The 25196-nt window shown below is 29.3% G+C and overlaps 3 protein-coding genes across 5 annotated transcripts; all 3 read left to right on the top strand.

Annotated features, from left to right (window-relative positions):
- Nucleotides 1–2866: 2866 nt before the first annotated feature.
- Nucleotides 2867–4842, top strand: LOC123290703 (ejaculatory bulb-specific protein 3-like). 3 transcript variants are annotated; one of them, XM_044870982.1, is made up of 3 exons: nucleotides 2867–3049; nucleotides 3089–3110; nucleotides 4560–4839. In XM_044870982.1, the coding sequence occupies exons 1-3, from the start codon at nucleotides 2909–2911 to the stop codon at nucleotides 4751–4753; spliced, it is 357 nt and encodes a 118-aa protein (XP_044726917.1). In that variant the 5' UTR covers nucleotides 2867–2908; the 3' UTR covers nucleotides 4754–4839. The 3 variants fall into 3 exon arrangements, with proteins under 3 accessions (XP_044726917.1, XP_044726916.1, XP_044726915.1); XM_044870981.1 differs by lacking the exon at nucleotides 3089–3110 and having other exon boundaries at nucleotides 2867–3083; nucleotides 4560–4842; XM_044870980.1 differs by having other exon boundaries at nucleotides 2867–3110; nucleotides 4560–4813.
- Nucleotides 4843–8913: 4071 nt separating this feature from the next.
- Nucleotides 8914–16347, top strand: LOC123295264. The gene is made up of 4 exons (XM_044876541.1): nucleotides 8914–9176; nucleotides 10563–10738; nucleotides 15138–15330; nucleotides 16121–16347. Exons 1-4 carry the CDS (start codon nucleotides 8975–8977, stop codon nucleotides 16300–16302), a joined length of 753 nt encoding a protein of 250 aa, XP_044732476.1. The 5' UTR covers nucleotides 8914–8974; the 3' UTR covers nucleotides 16303–16347.
- Nucleotides 16348–19613: 3266 nt separating this feature from the next.
- On the top strand, nucleotides 19614–24312 carry LOC123295255. The gene is made up of 5 exons (XM_044876530.1): nucleotides 19614–19821; nucleotides 20758–20933; nucleotides 21029–21039; nucleotides 22719–22981; nucleotides 24009–24312. The coding sequence occupies exons 1-5, from the start codon at nucleotides 19629–19631 to the stop codon at nucleotides 24188–24190; spliced, it is 825 nt and encodes a 274-aa protein (XP_044732465.1). The 5' UTR covers nucleotides 19614–19628; the 3' UTR covers nucleotides 24191–24312.
- The last annotated feature ends 884 nt before the right edge of the window (nucleotides 24313–25196 follow it).

Raw genomic sequence — 25196 nt, 5'->3', positions numbered from 1 at the left:
TCGGCGGAAACCTATTGCAAAAATGATGGACTCTGTTATTTGAAGTTTCTCTTACTATTTCCAAAAAAAAAAGAAAACGACCGGTTTTTACTTTCTTTTTCTATCGTATTTATGACGTTCACGAAAAAATATTTCCAACAAAAGTTGTTATTATGTGTGTTATTTTATTAAGAACAACTTTTTTATTTAAAGTTTTCCTCTATCTCTTATCAGTTCAGAGCATGAAATAATTTTAAAGAGTATTGTAAGTCAAGGTTAAATTTACAGCTTTTGCGAGGTATCCCTCTTCAAGTAGAAGACCTTTTACTTGAAACATTTTTTCCAATAGCCGGCCGATGAAGAAATTTTCAGTTGGATTGTTTAAAATAGGACACCTGGTATATTTCATATATACAGGGTATAAAAATAAATGATTTAGACAATAGGTCATGAAACTTAAACCATAATTTGATGAGATAACTTCTTTAAATAAGTATAAATATTATTAGTTTATTATTTACATTACGAGGTATGTTTATTTTATTTTATAGTTATTCAAATTTTAATATCACTTTTATAGAGTTGTAGTAATATTTTAGTATTTTATAATAATAAATAATTTATGTTATGATTTCCTTGTAAATATATTCTCTTTCAATCAATGCGAAGGTCAAATTGAAATTAACTTTTCCATTTAGCTTTAAAAAAAACATGTTATTTTTGTGTAATTTGTCTGCGTGTATGTATATGTACAGCGAATCGATGTACCGTGTATTAGTAATTACATTATTTTCTTAATTTATCCCTATTTCTGACATTTTTTTTTTTTTTTGCAAGAAAACTGAGTTACTTAACGTGATAGTAGAGTCAATAAAAAAGTTTTCACTGCGAAACAAAAAGATTCAATCGATTTAAATATGATTTAAACAAGTGAAAACAAACAATTGACTGAGTTAATTGTTGAAATACCATGCATAGTCAGTGTTGATTTCTTTATCACATTACACATACAAACATGTGACACATACATAACTGATAATCAAGTATACTACATATTATAAAATTTCCGCCTAATTGGCGCCCTCACGGGTAAACAGTGATGTTTACGAAAAAATGTTTCAAACAAATGTTGTTTAAATTTTTAATAAGGAACATTTTTTACATTTAAACTTTTGTTCTATCTCTAACGGTTTACAAGATGGGTCCTACGGACTCAAGACCCAATTGACGTATGATGCTCATTTACGAACTTGACCTCACTTTTTACGTCCTGAGTACGCTGTAAAAATTTCAGCTCGATATCTTTTTTCGTTTTTGAGTTATCGTGTCCACAGACGGACGGACGGACAACCGGAAATGGACTAATTAGGTGATTTTATGAACACCTATGACAAAATTTTTTTCCTAGCATCATTATTTTTAAACGTTACAAACTTTGGACTAAACTTAATATACTATGTATATTTCATATATACATGGTATAAAAAGTAAAAAGAAAAGTTTCAACCGAGCCGGAAAAGTTTCCTTTTAGTTCAAATGAAGGGTCGTTTATCAAGAAGTTGTTATCGATTTATTTAAAACGGAGTTTGATTGGAGATGAGCAACTCCAGTGAGAGGATTTCCGCTTTTTTCTGCTCCAAATTGAGCTACGGAATTCAAAATCCTTATATTAGTTGACAGTGTTAGGAAAGAACCTTTTGAGGGTGTTTCTCAGCCCATATTTCCTCTTTTTATGCCAAAATATCATGGTTTTTCGTGATTTTTAATGATTTGCTTCCGCAGTTCTCCACATTGAGTTAGAGCAGTGGGTTTCAATTTTTCTTGTCTTGAGAACCATTGGCCAATTTTTATGCTTAAGATAGACTCCTTACCGAGAAATCCCGAATTATGACAGCGAGGGATTCGTAGTAAAATGTATTATTCGGCGATCTTTTTATGTTTTTTTAGTAATCTTGAATTAATAGTGCGCCCTTAAAATATTTTAAACCTAATATTTTGTTGCTGGGTATGAGGGGCTCTCAATTAGGCGGTACTGTATCCATATAGCACCGTTGACCTCTTTCTATTCTTATGAACCCTTAATTCTTATGTTCGCTATCGTAGACACTTTTCGTCTTGGAACCGACCCTAAGGGGTGTCGATATACACCACTTTGAGAGGATTGAAAATCTGTAGGTAGGTTTGTTAGTACCAAGAAATGGACTTTTAGGGTTGTTAGCTTCCCAACCCCCTTTTACTTTTCATGTCGCAATATCATGAATTTTCGTGGTTTTTAAGACATAGTTCAATTTTACAGCCTCTCCAAATTGAGCTGTGGAGGAGGGCTGGGTAGAATATCTGTATATAGATTGAATTAGTATCAAGTATCAATGTTTTTTTTAAGGTATCAACTACCTAGCTTTTGGGAATAGGCCTTTCGTAGTTCAAAAGAGTTAAAATGAACTGGAATTTGAGCAAAAGGTTTTCAAAGCATATGTCTCTTCCACAGACTCTCCAAATTGGGCTACAGGGTTGAAAATCTCTTTTTTAACGTCTAAATACCATGAATTTTAGCAGTTTTTAAGACCTTTATTGTTAATTCGTAAAAGCTTGAAGCGCTCCGAATAATTTTTGAGATTTTAAATTGAGTGCATTCAAATTTTAGCAATAGTCATTCATGTATAATGTTATTGCATTTTTTTTTGTTAAATCATTAAAATTTATGCTGTTATTGAGATTTTACAATTGTGAATGATTTTACGCTTCGTTGACTTCACTATGAAAGAAAAACACTGAAAGAAAATTATTACGTTAAAATTAAACGTCATAAAAACTTTGTACAAACGCACTTCTTCCAAGGGGTATATAAAGTTGATTAGAAATCCGTTTAATTATAATAAGTAATTCGTCTTTCGTTCTAAGTGATTTTTATAACAATTCAACAATCATCATGAAATACGCGGTTGTCTTCGCTATTGTAGCATTAGCTACCATTGTTTACGCTTTACCTAAGCCAGACGATGATAAATATACAACGAAATACGATAATATTGATATCGATTCAATTCTATCGAATGAACGATTATTGAAGAACTATATTGATTGTATTCAAAACAAAGGAAAATGTACAACGGAAGGTGATGAATTAAAATGTAAGTTTTCCTGAGCTAATCAATTTTTAACATTTTCAATATATTTAAAATTATCGAAGATTGCATAGATCTTTAGAAATTTTTGCATTTTTACAATATTCTTTCTGGCTCCTGGCAGCTTTGAATATCGCGGTTCGTGCATGGGTTTCGAAAATTTGATCAATAAAATTAAAGAAATTATTAGAACTTTTGACCGTGTTTTAACGCGTCAGCACCCACGCGTTGTTACAAATGGTATATGTGGTTGAAATTTTTCCTATCTTCATGTAATTTTATCTATTTTCGTTTATGAATTTTCTATTCAGTTTTTAAAATTTTTTTTCATTTCTAGTACTTCAGAAGTTGTGAGAATTTCTCTCAACACGAGAGTAAAGGTGTAAGCAAAAAAATATTAAATTTTCAGAAATTGAAAACTTCACACCTGTTCGTGTACTTTCGTTAGTTTAATATTAGTTGTACTCAAAAAATTAAAAAAAAACTTCTGATAGAAATATGGTGAAATTAGTTAAAACGAATTTATATAAAATTATGTAGAGGTTATGATTTACAAAGCTAAAGACTATTTAATGCGCGAAATATTTGAGATTTCTTGCTCAGCAAATCTTTCATCAAGCGACTAAAGATTACCGTACGATTGACACAAGTGCTAATGGATTATTTCGAGATTCATGATATCCCGTTTCAGGTTTTTGATTTATATAAGACCTTATGCTTGTAAAATTATCGTTTTCCAATGTTGATATTGCTGTAGTTCCCCGACTACCTGTAAATTTTTGCCTTCCTCGAAAAATTGCAACATAAAAAAGTGTAAAAGTCAACTTTTAGAGGAACAATTGCACCTAAAAGTTTTGAAATCTCCAAGAAAACGGACATAAAATTGAAAAAAGGCTATGTGTTATTATAGAACTTCATCAGTTTGTTAACTTTGTTAAAAAGTTTTTTTAAAGCTTTGTTTTAAAAAGTTTTTTTTAATAATCATAATACCTCCATATTTGCTTTGCCAGCACCCGCGTTATGAGCATTTTGCTCATGCTTGGTTTAAAAATTAAATAAATTTAATTTTTCAAATGGTTTTCCAATCTATCTACAGTTTTTTTAAATATATGTTTTTTCGAGTCCTTCAAAAATTGTGAGAATTTCTCTAGTCACAAGATTAAAGGTGGAAGCAAATAATATTAATTCCAGAAATTTTTGGGTCTGTTCTTATATTTTTGTTAGTTTAATATAAGTCGCACTCAGTAAATTAAAAAAAAGTGTGATCGAAATATGATGAAATTAGTTAAAAATGAATTATTTAAATTAATTTTTTGCTCACGGTTGACGTGAGTGCTGACGGGTTAAAAAATATTATAATATGATAAAAGGGGCTTATATTTTATATTGAAAAGCAAGTTAATTTTTTTTATTGAAGTATATTAATTTTTTTAATTTCTGTTTGTTTTGAAACAGTACATTTGAAAGATGCTATCCAAAATTGTTGTGAAAAATGTTCCGATAAGCAAAAGGAAGGCGTTATGAAAGTATTCAAAGTTTTCAGTGAAAAGAAACCTGAAGTTATGAAACAATTACAAGAAGAACATGATCCAACTGGCGAATATGAAAAACTTTGCCGTGAAAAGTATCCTGATGTAAAAATTTTTTAAATAATTAAATAAAAATTATTTAGATTTAAGTTATACCAACAAAAAAAAAGTTCCAAAAATAATTTGTATAAAAGTGATAATTTCTAATAAATATTATGTTAATTTAAATAAATTTTTTAGTATTATTCGAAAAATCCTAAGTAATCCATGTTTCCTAGGTTTGAACCTAAATTTCAAATCGAAAAAGGTAGATTCAAGAAATGAAACGAAAAAAAAAAATTTAAAAATTGTTTTCCAATATTTCGTGTCTCGTGAAATTTAAGTTATGTAAAATAATTCAAATGGAAAAATTGGAAAAATTTGTTAACTAAAACGGATGTTTTTGTGAAAAGGGCAGAAGTTTTAGATAAGAACTGAAGGAGCATTTAAAGCGCTTCAATTATGAATCTAGCTTGCGTTTTGCAGTACTAGTTTAAACAAGGACTGGGTCAAAAGAAGCGCTTAAAGAAGTTAAATTTGACAAAAATGTATACTACACCAAATTTTGTATCGAAAAATTATTTTTAATTAAATTGGACGATTAATTTCCAGTTTTATTTATTCTCTCTAGAATTTGGAATTTCAAAAAAACCATTCGTGTAGTATTTTTTCTGGTTGTTTTTTAACCCTCGACACAAAAAGAGGGGTATGAGTTTGACGTGTGTATCTTTGTATCTGTGTGTCTATCTGTGGTATCGTAGCTCCTAAACGGATGAAACGATTTTGATCGGGTTATTTTTGTTTGTAAGATGACCCGATCGAGAGTGTTCCTCACAACTCAAGAATTCAAGGAAAAAACAGCAATTTTTCGTGGGTTTTTTAAATTTTGTAAGTTTTAGTTGTAGACATACTACATTTATTTTGAACATATGTCATTTGCAAAATTATAATTTTAAAATAAAATAATATATCTCTCTCAATTTATGAGGTTGAAAGATAGCAAAATAAAATTACATTACAAAATTTTCAAGTTCAACATAAGAACGAAAAACATTAATCATTATGAGAACACTTTTTTTCTTCCTTGGTAAATAAATAACACTTTTTTCCCCATTCGTTGTGTGCGTAGTCATGGTAGGGGCAATAAAATCGATGCTAGCGCTTCTAGTGAAAAATTTTGGCGTTAAAGGACGCTGTTATGACTAATGTTATGACATCTTAATGTTATAGAAAATGTCAAATTAAAATTATTGAAAAACACTAATTAATTAAACTTAATGCATTAAAAATTGTGAAAATAAGAAATCAAATTGCACAAATATTATTTTTCAAATGTAAATTATCATAATTATCTATTTAAATTTGTGTGACAAAATTTTAAATTTTCAATATTAGTCATAAATACAGTCCATACAATTCTATAATTAAAGTAGTGTATCGTTACCATGGAAATGCCTCCAATAAAACTCACGCATGGTGCGAATACCCAAATATTAATATATTCAGAGTTAGTATTACTAGTTCAATATGTTATAATAATTTAATAATAGGTGTTTTATAGTTCAAAAACCTGAATATATTAAAGTGGTTTCCACGATAGAATCAGATATAAAAATATAGCTGGCATCATATTTTCTGAAATTTTAAACTTCAAAGGTCTTTTTGGTATAACCAGCTTCATTGCTAAAAATTTGCTCAGGTGAAGTTATTGGCTAGTTCGATAACACTGAGCAAGGGCGTTTTTAAGAGAGTTAAATTTCTTAAGTTACGGTCCCGGCAAGCCTTTAATTGATCCAGCAGCTTATGGATATATGAGCATGACAACAATGTTTGATTTGATGGCTCAAATTTTTTGATAAGGTAAACTTTTACTTAAAGAATATGTGATTAAAATTTTAACTTAGGTATCCATGCAAATTTTGAAGAAAAAAATCATTGAAAATCGATATAAAATACATTTTGCTATTATGGAGAAATCTGTAAAAATGACATATAAAGTTTTTGATAATTTTCACTTGGAACGAATGAAAACAAATGTAAATGTAAAAAAACTTGTTTATAGAACGTAAACATATATAAGGGATGTACTCCATTTATATAAGGGATGTAAGAGCAGGATAGATTTAGGGTTGAAATTATTTTTATCTTATTTTCAACTTTGTTGATGAATTTTGTTATTAACTATATGAATGTAGACGAAAAATAAGAAGTTTTGAATGAAATTATTTTCAACATTGATGATGAACTTTATTATAACTTCGTGAATGTAGAAAAAAAAAGAATGAAATTATTCAATATCTGCCTTTGTTTTCGAAATATCGAAAGCTGAATAGTTAAAGAAAATTATTAATTTTCAATATTTTGAAAATTATGCCAGATATCGAAAAATTTCATTCTGACTTTTCTTTTTTTATCGTCAACATAATTCACTGTCAGAATTGAAAAAATATATTTCTTTCTGAAATTTCTTGATCATATACGTTCATAAATCCTTAAATTTGAATATTTGCACTTTATTAAAAAGGGAAGATAATCGGCTCTCCAATTTTTTTTTAGATTTTAGATGTTTTATGCGTTATTTTTCTAGAAGATTTAAGCACAATTTGTTTTTAGCAAGAATAATGTTTCTATGGAATGATAAAGGAGGATCAATACTCACGCGTATTCAAATTAAAATAATTTCATGGTGTAATTCGTTGGATAAAAGATATACACAATGGAATTATTCAGATAAATTCCCGAACTGGCTTTCATAAAAAATAAAGCTGGCTTTAAGACAATTGAAAACTGGAAATGTCCATTATAAACTGATAATAATCATTAAAATATTACTTAAAAAAATATATATGATTCATTTACAATCATATAGAAGTGTTAAAGGCGAGAAGTTTGTATGGCAGCACTCTCACGGCACCGAATAGAGATACATAAGTGTATACGTACATAGGTGATTTATTTGTATAGGTACTAATCACCAATTGATTTTGCAAACTTTTAATCTTCGTAAAAATTATTGGCTCAAACCGAATATTAATTGTTAGAAAACTGAAATATCCCTTCAAAATAGAGATAAATGGTGCAGATAATGAATTCGAATTCGTTTAGCTACATTCTGTGCATCTATCAAAAAAATGAAAAACGATTTTTCTGTGTCCCCTATCCGAAAGAACGGACTTCCCGGTCGTATTTAAATCCGGAAAGAACGACTTTTGTAGCTCGATTGCAAAGCAACACTTTCAAAATTTACACGATCTACTTTTTTAAATTTATAATCAGAATTTCTCACTTGCACTATGTTGGGACTACTTTTCACTGCCAGATAATTGAATTCAGTTACTGGATTAGGAAATCAAAGTTTTTGGAACAGGGTTGTAATAAACTAATAGAATTTTGAATAAAAATTCTATTATTAATTACAAGACTAAACTGTAAGATTTCTCTAGTCTCTTTTCAAAAGTCGCATTTCTTTCAAAAGCATCTACACAATAACATTCATCGAAAGAAATTTTCGAAGATTACCAAACTTTTCGAGATCGATAATAAAAGATAATTCGAGGAATACAACTTTGAAAATTTCTTTTTTGAATTTGCATTTTATTAACCTACCTAAGAAATTTTATCTTATTCGAATTATATAGGACCTTTACCACGGTCGAGAGTCTTGTCCGCCTTGTTGATTAAAATGCCTTGGTAAGCATCTAAACTATTGTGAAATTTAACAGGTTTAACTAACATGATCGGAAGAATTTTGTGTTCCGTATTTAAAACATGGCCCGCAATTGCACTGTTTTTAATGTGTTATAAGAATAAATTTAGCTACTGACGATGATTGCGTCGTTGCAATCGAAATGCATGTATGTTTTTTTAGTTATACTTTTTAAATATAATTTCTGAATATACAAATTTTATTTCGAGTCTCGTGGTATTTGTTTCAATAACTATGTTTCAACTCGAAGTCAACAATAAATTTTTTCTAATATATTTTTATTCAGTTTTTTTGATATTTAAGATCAATATTCTTATAGTTCTTACCGTGATCATATTGCCTTAATGTTAATTAACCGTGCGTTTATTTATCTCCAGTTGAATGAAATTACACAGAAAAGACCACCTCTTTTTTTTTGTTAAGTAAAAATGATTTATGCTTATAAAGCTATGAAAAAATTGTCGTAAGTGTAAAAAATAAGCGTCATACAATATATGGTTTATTTTAATATAAAAAGCCGCTACAGAAATTAAATATTTATAGTAAAACTTTTGATTTGTGATAAATATCTTCTATAATAAACAAATTTAACAATCATGAAATACGGAGTTATTTTCGCTGTTGTAGCATTAGCTACAATTGTTTATGCCGTTCCACGACCAGACGGAGAAAAATATCCAACCAAATACGATAATGTTGATGTCGATTCAATTCTCTCAAATGATCGATTATTGAATAACTATATCGATTGTATTGAGGGCAAAGGAAAATGTACAGCAGAAGGAGATGAATTAAAACGTAAGTGTCTTTTAAAACTTATTTCTTGGCGAATTTTTTGGGGAAAACTTTAACTTTCGGTGTTTTATGCCGAAAATGATATACTAATTTTAAAAAATTCTTATTCTATACTATAAATATTCAACGGTGAAATCGCCAAAATAATGTGACTTTTATTTTGTGTTCGTCAAAAACGACATTTTGAGCCGAATCCGGAATCGAATATTCGACCTTTCTTAAAGTTTATATTATTTCCCGAAATTTTATATGGTTCTACGGACATAACTTCATTTTAATTAGGAAAAATAATTTAGTATAGTATCTGAATATTTTTGGGTAGAAAACAATTGTAGCGGAAACTATCCAAATTCGTAATCGAAGTCGAAACTTCGGTCGGACGCTACTATTAAGATAATTTATGGTGATAACTGAATACCTCACTAAGAAATTTTCTCCTTCAAAGGCCATTTACTCAGAAAATAAATGCAAAATATGGTAATTGTTCATAAGATTTATTTGGAGCATATGACCGATTTTCGAAAAATTTTTTTTTGCTTTTTTGTACTAAGCATGATCAGAAATTTAAACAGACATATTGTGAGATAAATACGTCCGAATTGTTACAATCCATTTTTTGTTGAATGTCTTCGATTCGAAAAATAACTCCGGAAAAATTTTTACTATTTTATAACCAGTATATTTAAAATTGTGGATCAGTGATGGGCATGAATTGGAGAAATATTGGCGGGGATAGATTAAAATGAGCGGACCGATTTTATATGCATATAGCCCATTCTAGATTGCCTTTTGTAATATCATCAGAATAATTTTTAATTTCCTGGGGAAAAAGTTGAGTATGACAGATCCGACGCACGACTGAAATTTATTCCTTAAGTGTTGTATAGTGTGCTGTGTCCATCAGATTATTGTTAGTTTCAAACAATAGATGCTTTGTCTGTTATATGTACTACGTAGCATAGTTCATATATATGGTAACCCGAAGACGTACGATGTCGGTTAATGTGCAGCTATGTGGTCATTCTGTATTGATGGATAACAACTACAGTGTGTGCTGTGTCCGCCAGGTTATTGCCAGTTTCAAACAATAGATGCTTTATCGACAGCACACAAGTATACAAGTTATGCACAGACATTTCTAAAAACACTAAAAAGTGAAAGGTGCCCACGATAGGTTACGAACCAAAAACTTAACGGGATCTTTCGATCGCTAGATTTCACTTCTCGTATTTTTTTCACTGTCCTACATTAAAATCGGTTCTTAAGGAGTCGTGATACTAATTTCCACTAAAATATTTACGAGCTAGGATTCAGAAAATTCGCTAATAGTAGAATTGTCTTATTTTGAAATTTGTATTAATTTTGTTTCATTTATTTGATTTAATACAGGTCATTTGAAAGATGCCATCCAAAACTGTTGCGAAAAATGCTCCGACAAACAAAAGGATGGTGTTAAGAAGGTATTCAAACATTTAGAAGAAAAGAAACCCGATGTATTAAAACAATTGAAGTCTGAACATGACCCAGAAGGTGTACATGAAAAAGAATGTAAAGAAAAACTTAAAGCTTAAAAAACAATTAATTTATAATAATTTAGTTTAAGTTATAAAAAGTGTAAAAAGATTTAAGTTTAATAAATTTTAATTTAAATTATATAAACATTTTTATTCTTTGTAACTATAAAATATCTTTCATCGAAAAAGGCACGAATTTAGAGATTGGAGTACATAATCTATCGTTGGCCATGACCTTCTTCCTTCGTTTTAGAAGATTTTATTTGTATGTCCTCGAATAGAAACTAAAATAAATGGAAACTTCATTTGTATGTCCTCGAATAAGGGATCGGACAAAATTTTTTTTATCACTACAGGTGAAGAATTCTCACTGGACGTGCAGAAAAGTGAAGTTGTTTTTAAAAATCTTTACGAACGTTTAAAATTCCTAATTATTCAAAGAGGGAGATATCGACTAGTGACGTCATACGTGGGTATCGTCATAAAGATTACACATAAAACTTTGGTAAAAGAAGATGGGCAACTTTTGAATGCAATCTTAGATTGCTTCGTTTGTTAATCAATTTTAATTTCACTTTCAAATTTTGTCATGGAATCAAGTTTAGTTGTACATATTTATAGGTAATATGGTCAATTCGACATACGGGTTATCCCCTATTGTGGAATCAATATTTCACTTACTTGGTTCTCGCGATAATGCAATGGTATGATATTTTCACATCGCTTCCACCATATTTGATATGCTTACGTTTTTTTAAGTTTTATTATATTTTAGTAAAAAGTGGCAAATAATGGTCACTCATACATGAATATTTATAAAAGCTTGAGGCGCTCCGAATTCTCCTCGATATATTAATTTGTTTTCCATTGAGAAGGATAGAACTTTAAAATTAAATTAAATTCGCTTCAATGACGTTCGCGTGTGGTTTGATTATTCATTGAACCAGTTGATTTAAAATTTCTTACTAAACGATTAATAGTCGAATTCTATTGACGATAATATATAAGCTCTACAAGAAGGGCCATCTTAAATAGAGGGCAGTGTAAAAAAGAATCTAGCTGAAAACATAAAATTACAGTTCTATAATTGACCAGAAAGGCGCTTATGTAGAAGAGTGTGTCTTGTTTAGTTCTCTATCCTAATCTTATTATTTTGAGTACTTCTTTTAAATTTTACACTTTTCCTCAGCAGTAGACTCGATACACCAAGATGGCTCTCCTTACCTTTACCCTCCATAGTATGAGTATATAAAAAACAGGACATACACGGTAAGTAGCTCAATCTGAACACGCACTTGGAAACAAAAGATTAACAATTTTCTTGCCTTGTTCAATATTGCAAGTATTGAGCCCTGCCAAGAGAAGTTGCGATTGTTATTTGGGCTTACAGCATACAAGCTGCTCATACACAACTTAATGTTAAAGTATAGATTTCTATCATTCTTAATGGAAAACCGTTTATAAATATCATGTGTAATCACTCATTTCAGGTGTTCGATGTGTTCCGAGATATTTCATGGAATAGGTTGTTGTAAACTCAGTGTGATACAATTGAAAGGCCGCAACGATCAGAAGAACATATTAATCCAAAAAACTAATATTCGTAGAATAAAACCATTTTAAAGAAAATTTCTTATTTACCCCCAATGAAACTGATATTATTAAAATAGAAGATTTCTACTTGGACAAAGGTTTGTGACTGAAAAATTTGAAGTCAGATTGGATTTTTCAATCAAAAAATGAAGTATGTTCGAGTAACAGTACAAATTTTCGTTCGAGTAACAGTACAGTGCTGGGAAAAAGTTCAAAAACCCTGAAATTAGTTTTGAACGGTTCTAGAAAAGAAACTGAAATGTATATGAGTTCATGTCATGGCCTATTTGAAAATATTTATTGCGATGATTACCAAGGACTATGAAAAAATTCTCTATGATTTTTTTCCGCGGGCATACGATAATCTAAAATTAGTCAGTTTTAATAATTGTTTAGGGCTACGTACCCGAAGGATCTGTCAGCGGGCTGTATTTCATAAACCACCATACCTGTCAATAGAGTGTCAAAATGAATGCCATGTAAATTACGATTGTATGATGGTACGGAACTATTCGTCTAGGAGCCCGTCTCGCACTTGACCTGTTTTTTTCTAATCTTTAACTGTTTTAAAAGTAATTTGGGGGTAACTTTTTCCCATCATAGTATACAGATTTTATTGAATAAGAAATGTTAACAAGTAAGCTATGTCGGTTGCGTGTATTAGGTATTTAATCAAAAGAAAACATTTAAAATTTATTACCAAAGCTAAACACATAAACAAGAGATGTTTCACGATGGCGTAAAGTGAGACAAACTTTGCAAATACGTTAAGTGTTAAAAAATTGTAATTTTGACGATTTAATTACATCTACAGAATATTAAGCCTTGAAATTTTGAAAGTATTAAAATAAATATTGATGAAAAAAAAAAGTTTAATTACCTTCTACAGAAAAAAAAACCCACGAAATGGTGTGTTGATCTTTGTATTGTCCATATAAACACAAACAAATAACCTATAAAAGTTTCCAAGAAAAAATTTAATTTTCCAATGAACTATGCGGTTACATGTAAACAATGTATGAACGTTATAATTCAGAATTTCTGGGAATTTTTAACTTGTTTTTAAATATAATATGCAAGATTTATTAAGACAGATTTATGTAATAAAGGAATTTTTTTTAATTATCAATAAAACCTGAGGGAAGGTACAGAATGTTCCATGAAAATGTGTTCATCTTTTTAATCCCACTTCTAAAATAGTACAACTTATAAGCCGGAATGCACAGGAAAAGTGGGAAAAAAGCACCGATTTGACACTTTTTGTAACGTGTTTGTAGGACCCCAACGAACATTCAGCCAACTTAACCTAGTCAGAAGGGAGCATAGGACTCCAGCAGGGGGCGTATGATACCCAAATTTTTTTGAAAGGCATATTTTGGATTAAAATTGTCACCTAGTAGGTATTTTTGATCGCTGAATATGAATCCGATATCAGATTGCATAAATTCTACCACGTATTCCAAAAATCATTTTTCAATCGAAATTTCACTTTTGACACAAAAGCAGAAAACTAAGTATCCTATCCTAGGGTCCTATAAACACGTGACAAAAAGTTTCATTCAGGAAATAAGCATTTGAAAAACAAAAATGCCGATTTCCGATAAGGCGGGTAAATAAAAAAAGTACAAGTATTCATGTATATGACTCTTGTTGAATCATAGTATTTTTGAAAGGATGTTGCGTTTCCTTGTCATTTTGCGTTACGTGGATCTCCCTGTCTAAGTGGTGGAAAATTACTTACGGCTCTAATTTAAAATTATCCATTATCATATTATATTCAGGTAATCAGGTGATTCAATATTCAAGAAAATCACTAATTAAATCAGAAAAATTCTTTGACATTATCATGTTTTCTGAGTTGTTTACCTCTATATAGAGACAACCTCAAACTAAATTTGACAACTGGAAAAATACCAATTGGAAGAAGAACCGAGAAGAGAGGGGAGGTCATACTACAGGCTACGATAGGTTACATGGAGTAATGAAGTGTTTCCAAAGAGTACGTAATTGATTCAGGTAGTTTATGGACGCCCCCCTTTAAAAAAATGTTTTTTTCTGTGATACTGTTTTCGATCTAACAGAGAACCATGAACTGGAAGGTTTTTAGTCGACAATAATTTCGAGAAGGCTTACTTAAAAGTAGCTCGCTTGGGTTACCGTTTACAAACAGCTTTAAACTATCGTAAAATCGTTGTTTTTCGAATCAAACGTGAATGGCTATAAACCCTTGAGTTAACTTCCTGGTTAAGTTAACTTGAATAACTTCCCAGTATAATAAAAAGTTATAAAAAATTTAAAAAAAACACAAACTCTTTGAAAGTTAAAACTTTCACTACCTATTAGGTTATTGTAATGGGCCCGCTTTTCGAAGTCGAAAATTTCACCATATCTTTACGTTTCGTGGTAAGGACAAGGCATTAACACTAATTTGGAGAAGAAGTATGTATTAAAGACAATATGATCTAAAAATTATTTTATAGCATTCGATCGAGTCGAGTTTGTGTTTTTTTTAAATTTTTTATAACTTTTTATTATACTGGGAAGTTATTCAAGTTAACTTAACCAGGAAGTTAACTCAAGGGTCGCAGCAGACTCTATCCACGGCTTGTTTTTTGAGTAGGTTATAAATGTATATAGGCTATAAATGCAAGGTTATCATATTTCTGTTATTTGCTTTTACATCACTGGCTCCCAAACTAGCTACTATTGTGGGGAAGAAAATGAAAGTGTATTCTGTATATGGAGGCTTTGTGGCGAGTTACCACAAAGGTTTATTATATAAAGACAAAAATTTTATTTTCTGTAGTGATTTTTAAAAAGGCTTTTACAGTTTGTGACAGTAATTTAATAATTGCAATTCAAAATGAAATTCGCATTAGTGTTTATAGCTGTGGTATTTGTTACCATTGTTAACGCTCAAGATATGTATACAACGAAATATGATAATATCGATATCGATTCAATATTGAATAATGATCGATTATTGAATAATTATATTGCGTGTGTTGAAGGTTCTGGAAAGTGTACAACGGAAGGTGATGAATTAAAAAGTATGTATTGCAATTTCAAATTTTTATTAAGTAAAAAAAATTGTATCAAAGTGGGTCTTTAATGTAATCATAAGTCGGTCACGTAACTTTATTCGATTCGATGCTGGGATCATCGCTGAAAACTTTTTGGCTTCTTAGATTATTTATGGCAACAACATAAAATTACTTAAATAGTTCAGACGCGCAGTTTTTAGGGCAACTTTTTTGAGGTACACACTTCGTGGCCAATGGGAATGGATTCGTAATGTTATCAAAATGAAAAATTCAAAAAACTTGTACAAAAATTTGCCCCAAAATGAGTTTTTTGAAAAAATTTGAAAAGAAATGCTTTTTTCGAAAACTATTGATTTTCGCTGATTAAATCGAAAAGTTGAAGATCATTCAAAAATACATATTTTGGTATTCTTTATCCGTTGTCTAATTATGAGCAAGTTTTGAAATTGACAAATTTTTTTCTCGAAAACGGCGGGATTAGAGGTTTTTTTTTTGTTCTATTTATGATATTTTTTCGAATTTGTATTAAAAATAGAAACGGGCCTATATCTGTTTGTTTTTGAAAATTGATGGACCGCCGCTGACAATTGAGGGGGTTAGCGACCAAAATGAACCCCCTCAGGTCAAAGAATGACTAAATATCAACAAATTATCAAAAAAATCTAATTTTTTTATTAACTTGCTTGGCAGTAATTGCAGAATTATCATTTTGGGAATTTTTCAGACATGCTGAAAATTTAGTTTACCTTGCAAGAACTTAACGACATGATAAAAAAATTGATTAACTTTTTTTCAGAACATTTTATGGATGCTGTTCAAACCTGTTGTTCCAAATGCTCAAAAAAACAAAAAGAAGCAGTAAAAAAAGTATTTGTATTTTTGGAAAAGAACAAACCAGATAAACTTAAAGAATTACGAGAAAAATTCGATCCAAGTGGTGAGAAAGATAAAGAATGTAGAGCAAAATATAATTTATAAATTAGAAGAAAATAAATTCTGAATACGAACTACTAAAAATAAAAATTTGTTTTTTTGTTATAAAGTGTATTTATTTTTTTAAATGGATGTTAATCCTGGATCATTGGCCTCAGACATTTGTCAGGAACGACAATGACGAAACATGCCTTCATTACTCTACCTAGTAATCTCTGTAAACTTACTCCTGTAAAAGTTTTGAGAAAAAAACTTAAAAAGTTTGTCCCACAATACTTCTGGTGGATGGCCCTATTCAATACTTTAATCTTACTTATTCTAACATAGATAGTAATATCTATCCTTATACCATACCAGCATTGTAATAAACGCCATACATTTCATACCGTGTACTGTAATTTAGGACGAATTTTTACGTACCAAGAAATCGGTTCTAGCCTTCCTTGCCCGTCTTGTTAAAAACAAAAAACACAAAAAACAATGTATAAATATGCAGCTGTGTGAGTATAATTTGTATATGTATACATATATTATGTATAAGTATTATGTACAGTTACACAAATGTTGTCACAAATATTGTAAGTATATATGAATGGTTTTATGAACTTAAATATAACGGACATTATACCGTAATTATCAATTTATTCGTTAATTTTAAATAAAGTTTCAAACAAAAGTTGTAGACGTAATTTTGTATATCATGGCTTTTTTTAAAACTTTTAAACTAATATTTTGTCAAAAAACAAAGAGATTTCGTAGAAATTGATGAATTTTTTATTCAATTATGGAAAAATTATTAGAAAATTATTTTTATCTTAAAATATTATAACCTTTTCAAATTGTTGTTATTGATTGTCAATAAACATTCCACTATGATTTCTTAGAAGAAAATTAAAAAAAAAATCATTTTAAATCGATTATATGAAACCCGTTGAAGAATCAATATTAAACTGTTTGCTTTTGATGAAATTTTTTTTTTTGCTTCTTTCTTCTTCAACAATTTAGCTTTTAGTGTTTCTGTACATTATCGATTTTATCTACATTTACACTTGTAGTTTAATACTTTGGTTTTTCAACATCTTCAAAATTTTCATCATATTTAAGGTCAAATTCACATGCCCTGCTCAGATCCAGTCCTGCTTAGATTTTCTGCCGCTGTTTTGTTTCAGAGCCATTCCTAGGGAACGAAAACTGCCTCAATTCGCACTGTACCAAATTTTCGACTATTTCATTATACCTACTGTGATAATTCCATCATCTGTGGTAAATGGAAGTCAGATATGCATGATAGAACTATTATTCATATTCGCTTTCGGCGCTAATACATCATTCCTGCATCTGATTCAATAGAAGTTTGTTCGCATCCAAAACTTTGTCTTTTCAGTTAAGAAAATGTGGAAAGTATTTGTTTACTTTTGATCTCGATTCATTTTTTAAAGAACCGTTTTCAATCTATAAAAAATTCTTTGGTTTCCATAATTTCGCCATCGTTTCTGATCTATAATTTAGATCAAGAATATTCTGTCATATAGAGAATTAATGGAAGAAACAGGAATGGTTACATTTATGTATAAGATATTTACTTTAAAATCGGACGGCGCATCAGAAATCGAACGTTCATAACAATTTATATGATAAGATGATAAAATTTTTTCTTGAATTAATAATTAATAATTTATATGAATAAATTAACAACTATGATTAATGAAATAAATAATTATTATTTTCATAAAAATAAACTTTTATTTCTATAAATAAATCATTTTATACAAGCAATATCAAAACTTGTCGCTCCACTGGCTCAGTTGGTTAAGGCGTAACCAATTCCGTCCGCGGTATGCTTAGGGTAGCGAGTTCAATTGCCGTTGTCGCAACAAAATTAATTTAATTAATAGTTGTGATGGGCTGGTGTAGTACATGGTGCATGGTATATGCATAGAGGTGCACTCAGCCTCTGAAATTGAGGAGCTGCAGAAATGAAATTATCAGCGAAATAGTGGTAAAACACATATATGGTATCACAATGGGCTCAATAGCCTATGTGTGTCCTTCATGGACAGAAAATATAACCTAACCTAATCTAGCTTAATATCAAAACTTAAGCTACAAATTGTTTTCAAAAGGATTTTTCATATTCAACAGTTGGATAGCTGTCTGATTTAGGTTCAAAAAATTTATCAGGCATTTTTTTTCGAAAAGAATACATAGGATAGAGCATCAAAATGTCGTATACTTTTTACCATAAAGTAAAAATAAGTAATATATGATGGTCTTGAGTCACAATTTTTACAGGTATAACCAAAAGTGATTAGTTTATATTAACCATTATATCAAATGTGGACACCACGATATTGCATTTTCGAAATTTATTGAAGATTTGAGAATTTGAACAAATATTTGAAAAGTATGATCCAAAATAAGTGGGATTACGTGCTTGATTGGTCAAAATTGGATAAAATTTGTGTGTGGTATGCAAATTCAAATTTTTGTATTTTTATGACGTCATAAAGTTCAAAAAATAATTATTTGGATAATTTGAGTCATATTTTTTATTTTTTGTGTTAATTATTCGTTTATATTAGTCCTTATATCAAAAGTGGAAACCATGGAACTGCATTTTCAAAATTTATTGAAGATACGTTAAATTTGGCCAAATTTTTGAAAAGTATGACTCCAAATTAGTGGGATTACATACTTGCTTGATCAAAATTGGATAAAATTTGCGTGTGGTAGAACAAAATCAAGTTTTTTTATTTTTATGACGTCATAAAGTTCAAAGAATCAATTTGTTTAATAATTTGGCCAAATTTTAATCGTATCCCACTAATTTTGAGTCATATTTTTCGTTTTTCGTGCTAATTATTACTTTTCACTTCAAAAATCATCGATATTCCCTTTTAAACTTATGTATGTTTTAAATAGTTATCGTATATGGACCATGATGAACCAATGTATGACTTTATACAAGCTGTATGGAGATCGTGTATGGAGATCTTAACGCTTAATCGTGTATGGAGATCTTAACATTTAATACAAATTTTAATGGCATGTTTGCATTTTAAATTGACTTCCCCCAGAATGTATTCGAAATTTTAATAACAATTAACATTTTAAATTCATTTATGTAAGAGGTCAACATCACAGTGTCCTAGAAAATTACTTATTGTTAGATATATCATATAATATTTTTGATTAAATAAAATAGAGCAAGTTTCTGAATCCTTCGAGAAGTCTCATTAAAATACAGACATGCTACCAAAATTAAAATTTTTTCAGGTATATAAAGAACCATTGAAATTTGTATTTCTTTAGTAAAAAATTAAATATTCTTCAGATTTACCATTGTTTGTAACAATTTATTTTGCGTCAAAATGAAATTTGCGCTAGTAGTTGCGATTGTAGCATTAGCTACCAGTATTTATGCTTCACCACAAGAAGGATATTCAACAAAATACGATAATATTGATTTGGATTCGATTCTTAATAATAATCGATTATTGGATGCTTACATTACATGTTTGCTAGGAAATGGAAAATGTACTCCAGAAGGTGTAGAATTAAAAAGTAAGTAAGTTGAGTGAGTCCATGTAAAAGTGTACCATGAATGGAAAATTTTTAACCGTTTTTGATGGTAAAAATACTTTAGTATGGTGCCAACACTGTTATAACCTAATTAATAGTTTTTCTTCGTGATAGTTAATTTTTCATTGAATTTTCTTTTTTTATGTTTATAAGAACATTAAAATTACAATTATTTAAAATTTTATTTTTGATTCTTATTAATTGTACTCAAAAATAGCATTTTAGTAAATTTTGAAATCTATTATTAATATTGAAATTCTCTTGACCTGTAATATTATTTTCTAAGGTTTCTTTTCAAATGCAAATCAAAATACAATTGTTTTTCGATTAAAAGTGACGATAGCGTCAGCCAAGTTTTAAAAATACCAAGGTTCTTTATTTTACAATTTCCAATAGCTTGTTTTATGTAATTAGCCCCAGATACAATTTAAAATCACAAATCCTGCATAGATGAAGATATTAGAAGTTTAAAAACATTCTCGAACGTAACTTCCTCATTCATGTAGTGTCAGTCACATTTGCATTTTGTTTAAGAAATCATGTATCATAAAGTTTTATGATCGCATTCTTTAACTGTAGAGAGTTAAATAATGTAGAATCGTAAAACTATGGGTACTACAAATAAAACCGTTGACGTAATAGTATAGGGCTTTTCATTTTAAAATCACGATTCACATTTGTTTCGTACTAAATGATTTATAGCCAATGTGATAAAATGAATAACAAATATCTTCTATCTTAGTCCTACTTATTGCTGTCAGTACGAAAAAATAAACTCTACACTTGCGCTTATGACATGATGAAAAAACCTATTCATAATGTGAGGCAAAATTAAGTGGGTCAAATGTAGTGTCAGTAACATATGAATTGGCCCTATTAAGAAAAACTATTTTGATATTAACGTTTTTATTATTTCAGAATATTTTAAAGATGGTATTGAAACTTGCTGCAGTAAATGTTCTGATAAACAAAAGAAAGGATCGAAAAAGATAATCAGCGACTTAAAAATGAATAAACCTGAAAAATTGGCAGAAATCAAAGCTAAATTTGATCCAACTGGTGAATACGAAAAAGCATGCAGAAAACAATTATCAGTTTAAATTTTCTTCAATTGTAAAATAATAATTATTTTGAGAAATAAAATTTTAATCTTTTGAAATTATCTTTTTTTTTAAAGAGGAAATATTAGTTTAGTTTGGGGTAATAAAGTTCTATCATTGAGAGTTCCACTCGATATTTAGTTCCACTAGGTGAATATATACATTAATCTTAAATTTTATTAGATTATCATGATGACGTAGTTTCTTTGAATAAAATTTCCCTTTCAATATCAGTTTAGGAAATTTTTTAAGCTTATGCACATTAAAAAATAGACCAAGAGCTCACATGACTTAAACCTAATAATAATACTCTCTTATAGGCTTAGGAATTTATAGATGTGAAAAAAAATCCATTATATAAACCAAATATGTTAGGTTTTTCACCCAAAGTTTGACTCGAAAACATGAGAATTAATCGAAAAAGTATCTAGTTTCGACACTATGCAGATCATATTATACCTGGATGATATAAGACGAAAAATAAGAATAAAATTTTTCGATATCTGGCGTAATTTTCGAAATATTGCAAATTGAAAATTTTCTTTAATTATTCAGCTTTCGATATTTCGAAAACCAAGGCAGATATCGAAAAATTTTATTCTTATTTTTCCTCTATATTCATAAAGTTATAATAAAATTCATCATCAAAGAGATAATATGTTTCCTTTCTATAAAAGTTTTTTCTATGTTCTCATTCATTCCAAATGAAAATTATCAATAACTTTTAAATTATGACGTTTTTTAAGATTTCTCCATTAGAGCAATGTATTTTATATCGATTTTCACTGAATTTTTAATCACATATTCTTTGAGTAAAAGTCCAATAAAAAAATTTTGATTAAAGAGAATTGAAAAAAATACACTCGAACCAGGACTTCTTTGATTCATGCCAAGCGCCCTACCAATTAGGCTATTCGAGCCTTGTTTTGAGCCTTTATTGCGTTATTTTTTATCAAATTTATCAGAAGTTTTTTGTACATAAAAAATAAAAAACTAGAATTAAATTCTAGGTAAATAAATGCCTCCAGAGCATAAATGATATTGCTTATATTTCATTACTCTAGTAGATTTTTATCCTGTCCTACTGTTATGTTCCTTATTCTTTATCCCTGATTCACGTCTCATTCTTAAGCTTATTATGTCTAGGTTTGACAAAAAATGTACTCATGGTCCAGAAGTTTCACCCTTAGGAAAAAACAAGCTTGACTGACAAATTTGAACAAAATAATATGATTTAACGAAATCTAAATCATAAGTTTATTAGGCAAACATATTACCTTTTACAGATGCTCTCCTAAACATGTTCTCCTAATATATTAATTTAAGGTCCTTTTATTTTGGTCACCTCTTTTCTCCGAAATTTGTTGTTTGTTGTTTTTAGCCACGGGTTACGGTTACTACGGGAGCGGTATGCCTCACGGGTCGAGTTAGTTTTTATCTTATTTGTTCTAACAGCTCTTTGATTAAACACGGAATTATATTACCACCTATACAGTTTCAAATTTAAATATATAGGTAAGCAATGCATGTGTGCGCTGATTACATACCAGATACACAAACATTAATTAATCATAAATAATCATAAAACAACCTAATTCTTTTTTTCATGATCAATTCTAATTAAAAATATCTATTAATCACAAAAAAAGAAAAAACCTTAGAGAAAAAAAAAACCATAATAAAACGTCAATTATATACTCTTTAAGAAAAAACGTCATCATTCAGATTTATACAATTTGGACTATATAAACACGGAAACAAATCGATATTGCCATAAAGTAAAAGAACCTTTGTTACTGATTATTTATACAAATTTTGTTGCAACAATCTAAAAAAAAAAATGAAATACGCAGTAGTGTTTGTGTTTGTAGCATTAGCTACCATTGTTTACGCTTTACCTAAGCCAGACGAAGATAAATATCCAACGAAATACGATAGTATCGATATTGATTCAATTCTATCGAATGAACGATTATTACAAAATTATATTGATTGTATTGAAGGTGCTGGAAAATGTACCGCGGAAGGTGAAGAATTAAAAAGTATGTATTTGACAAATTGTTCCTCCCAAATTTTTAGCCTAAAATATCCGTTTATTTATGTCCGACGCTTTATTAACCTTTCAGTACTCGCGTGAACCGTTCAGTTGCGTGATTTGCTCACGCGCTCTGCATATGCATCAAATATTTCGCGCGTTAAATATACTTTAACTTTGTAAATCATAACCTCTACATAATTTTATATAAATTTATTTTTTAATAATTTATTTTTTAATGCACGAGTGAAAATATTAGAGCAGAGAAATAATCTAAATAATTAAATTCATTTTAACTAATTTCACCATATTTCTATCACAAGTTATTTTTAATTTACTGAGTACGACGTTTTTTTTTTATGATACAATTTCAATTCTCAAAGGAATTTGAAAAAAATACACATCTACCAGGACTGGAATCCGGGTCTCTTGGATTCCAGCCAAATTCCTTAACCCACTGAGTCCTACGTGCTGCTGTAGGCTCAATGTGTAATTTATTCAATTCAACGCATGTTTTATTTGCTTTGTTTGTGAATTATTAATGTTTGTTTACTAATTTTAAATATCGAAGTCTTTCGATTATAATTGACGTTTTTTTTAAGATACAATAATTTATTTAATTTGTTTGAATGTAGTGAATAGCATCTAACATCACTTGTGATCGAATTTATGTATTTATTTAATTACTGCAAATAATAAATAATTGTCTTTTGACCGCCGGAAATTATCGTGAATTTTTTATCTTTTAAAATTAAGATATTTACAAAACCCTTGGTCAAACTATATTTTATAAATTTTAACGTTATGTAAGACATTTCATTTATAAAAGTTGAAGTTTTTACTTTTTAATCCAATTTTATGATTAATTTCATGAAAACACTTCGTAAAATTTTTTTAAAAAATAATTTGATATGAGTTAGATTAATAACATATGAATTCAGATTTTATCTATAAATTGCTTTAATGTCCGATCAACCTTAATTAATTTGATGTTTTAAATTTGTAAATAAAATAATTTTTTTTTAATTTTGCAGAACATTTTGGAGACGCTCTTGAAACGTGCTGTTCAAAATGTTCAGACAAACAAAAGGAAGGAGTCAAGAAAGTATTCGCCCATTTGGAAAAAGAAAAACCAGACAAATTAAAAGAACTCAAAGCCAAATATGATCCAGAAGGTACCAAGGAAAAAGAATGCAAAGACAAAATTAAAGCTTAAAAAATTTAACTACAAAAATTTAACTGTCGATAATAAATTGATTTAGTGTTCAATTCTAAAATGTACCTTTTCTATTGTTAAAAAAAATTCGAGTTAATCTTAAATAAAAATTTATTTTCCTGTAAAAATTCGTTTTTTTTATTAATTTTTTTTTTTTTTTTAGTTTTTAAACAAAAAATCGATTTTGATTTATTAAAAACTTTATTATTTATGGTAAAAACATACAACATATCGAGAGTTAAACAAAATTTTTTGGGCTAAAAACACATGTCTACCACACGTTAACGATGATAGTTCTGAAAACGCGGTAGCGCGAGGCGGCATATTGAAGGGGGCAAAATAAAGAAAATTTTTCGATATTTCGAAATGACGGCCACCATTCTTTTTGACATAAATGTTTTTTTTTTGTTTCGGTTAAAAGGTAATTTAATGGAGAGTGTTTTTAGTTATGTTTCAATTGCGAGCTTAGGGTTCCGTACCCGGAACAATTATAAAATAGGCAATGATTCTCAAAATCAGTTCAGTTTGAAAAAGGTTCTAAGAAAAAAGGTAAATTTAATTGAAAGCGTTCTTAGATATGTTTGAAGTGCAAGTTTTGGGTTCCGTACCCGAAAATTTCCCTTGTTTATATAGGGTATCTCAATAATTAACTCAGTCAATTATTTATTTTCACTTGTTTATTAAACAGTTCAATCATTACAAAGGTTTCTTTGTATTCGTGTTTTTATTCAACACCTGCTGAAACCCACTTTCAACGAATTATCGTAATTATACCATGTATATATGAAATATACATAGTATATTAAGTTTAGTCCCAAGTTTGTAACGCTTAAAAATAATGATGCTACGAAAAAAATTTTGTCATAGGTGTTCATAGAATCACCTAATTAGTCCACTTCCGGTTGTCCGTCCGTCCGTCTGTGGACACGATAACTCAAAAACGAAAAAAGATATCGAGCTGAAATTTTTACAGCGTACTCAGGACGTAAAAAGTGAGGTCAAGGTC

The sequence above is a fragment of the Chrysoperla carnea genome, chromosome 1 (genome assembly GCF_905475395.1).
Source record: "Chrysoperla carnea chromosome 1, inChrCarn1.1, whole genome shotgun sequence".
Classification (NCBI taxonomy): domain Eukaryota; kingdom Metazoa; phylum Arthropoda; class Insecta; order Neuroptera; family Chrysopidae; genus Chrysoperla; species Chrysoperla carnea.
Note: the sequence above shows the minus strand (reverse complement) of the source record. Positions and strands in the feature narration are given on the sequence as shown.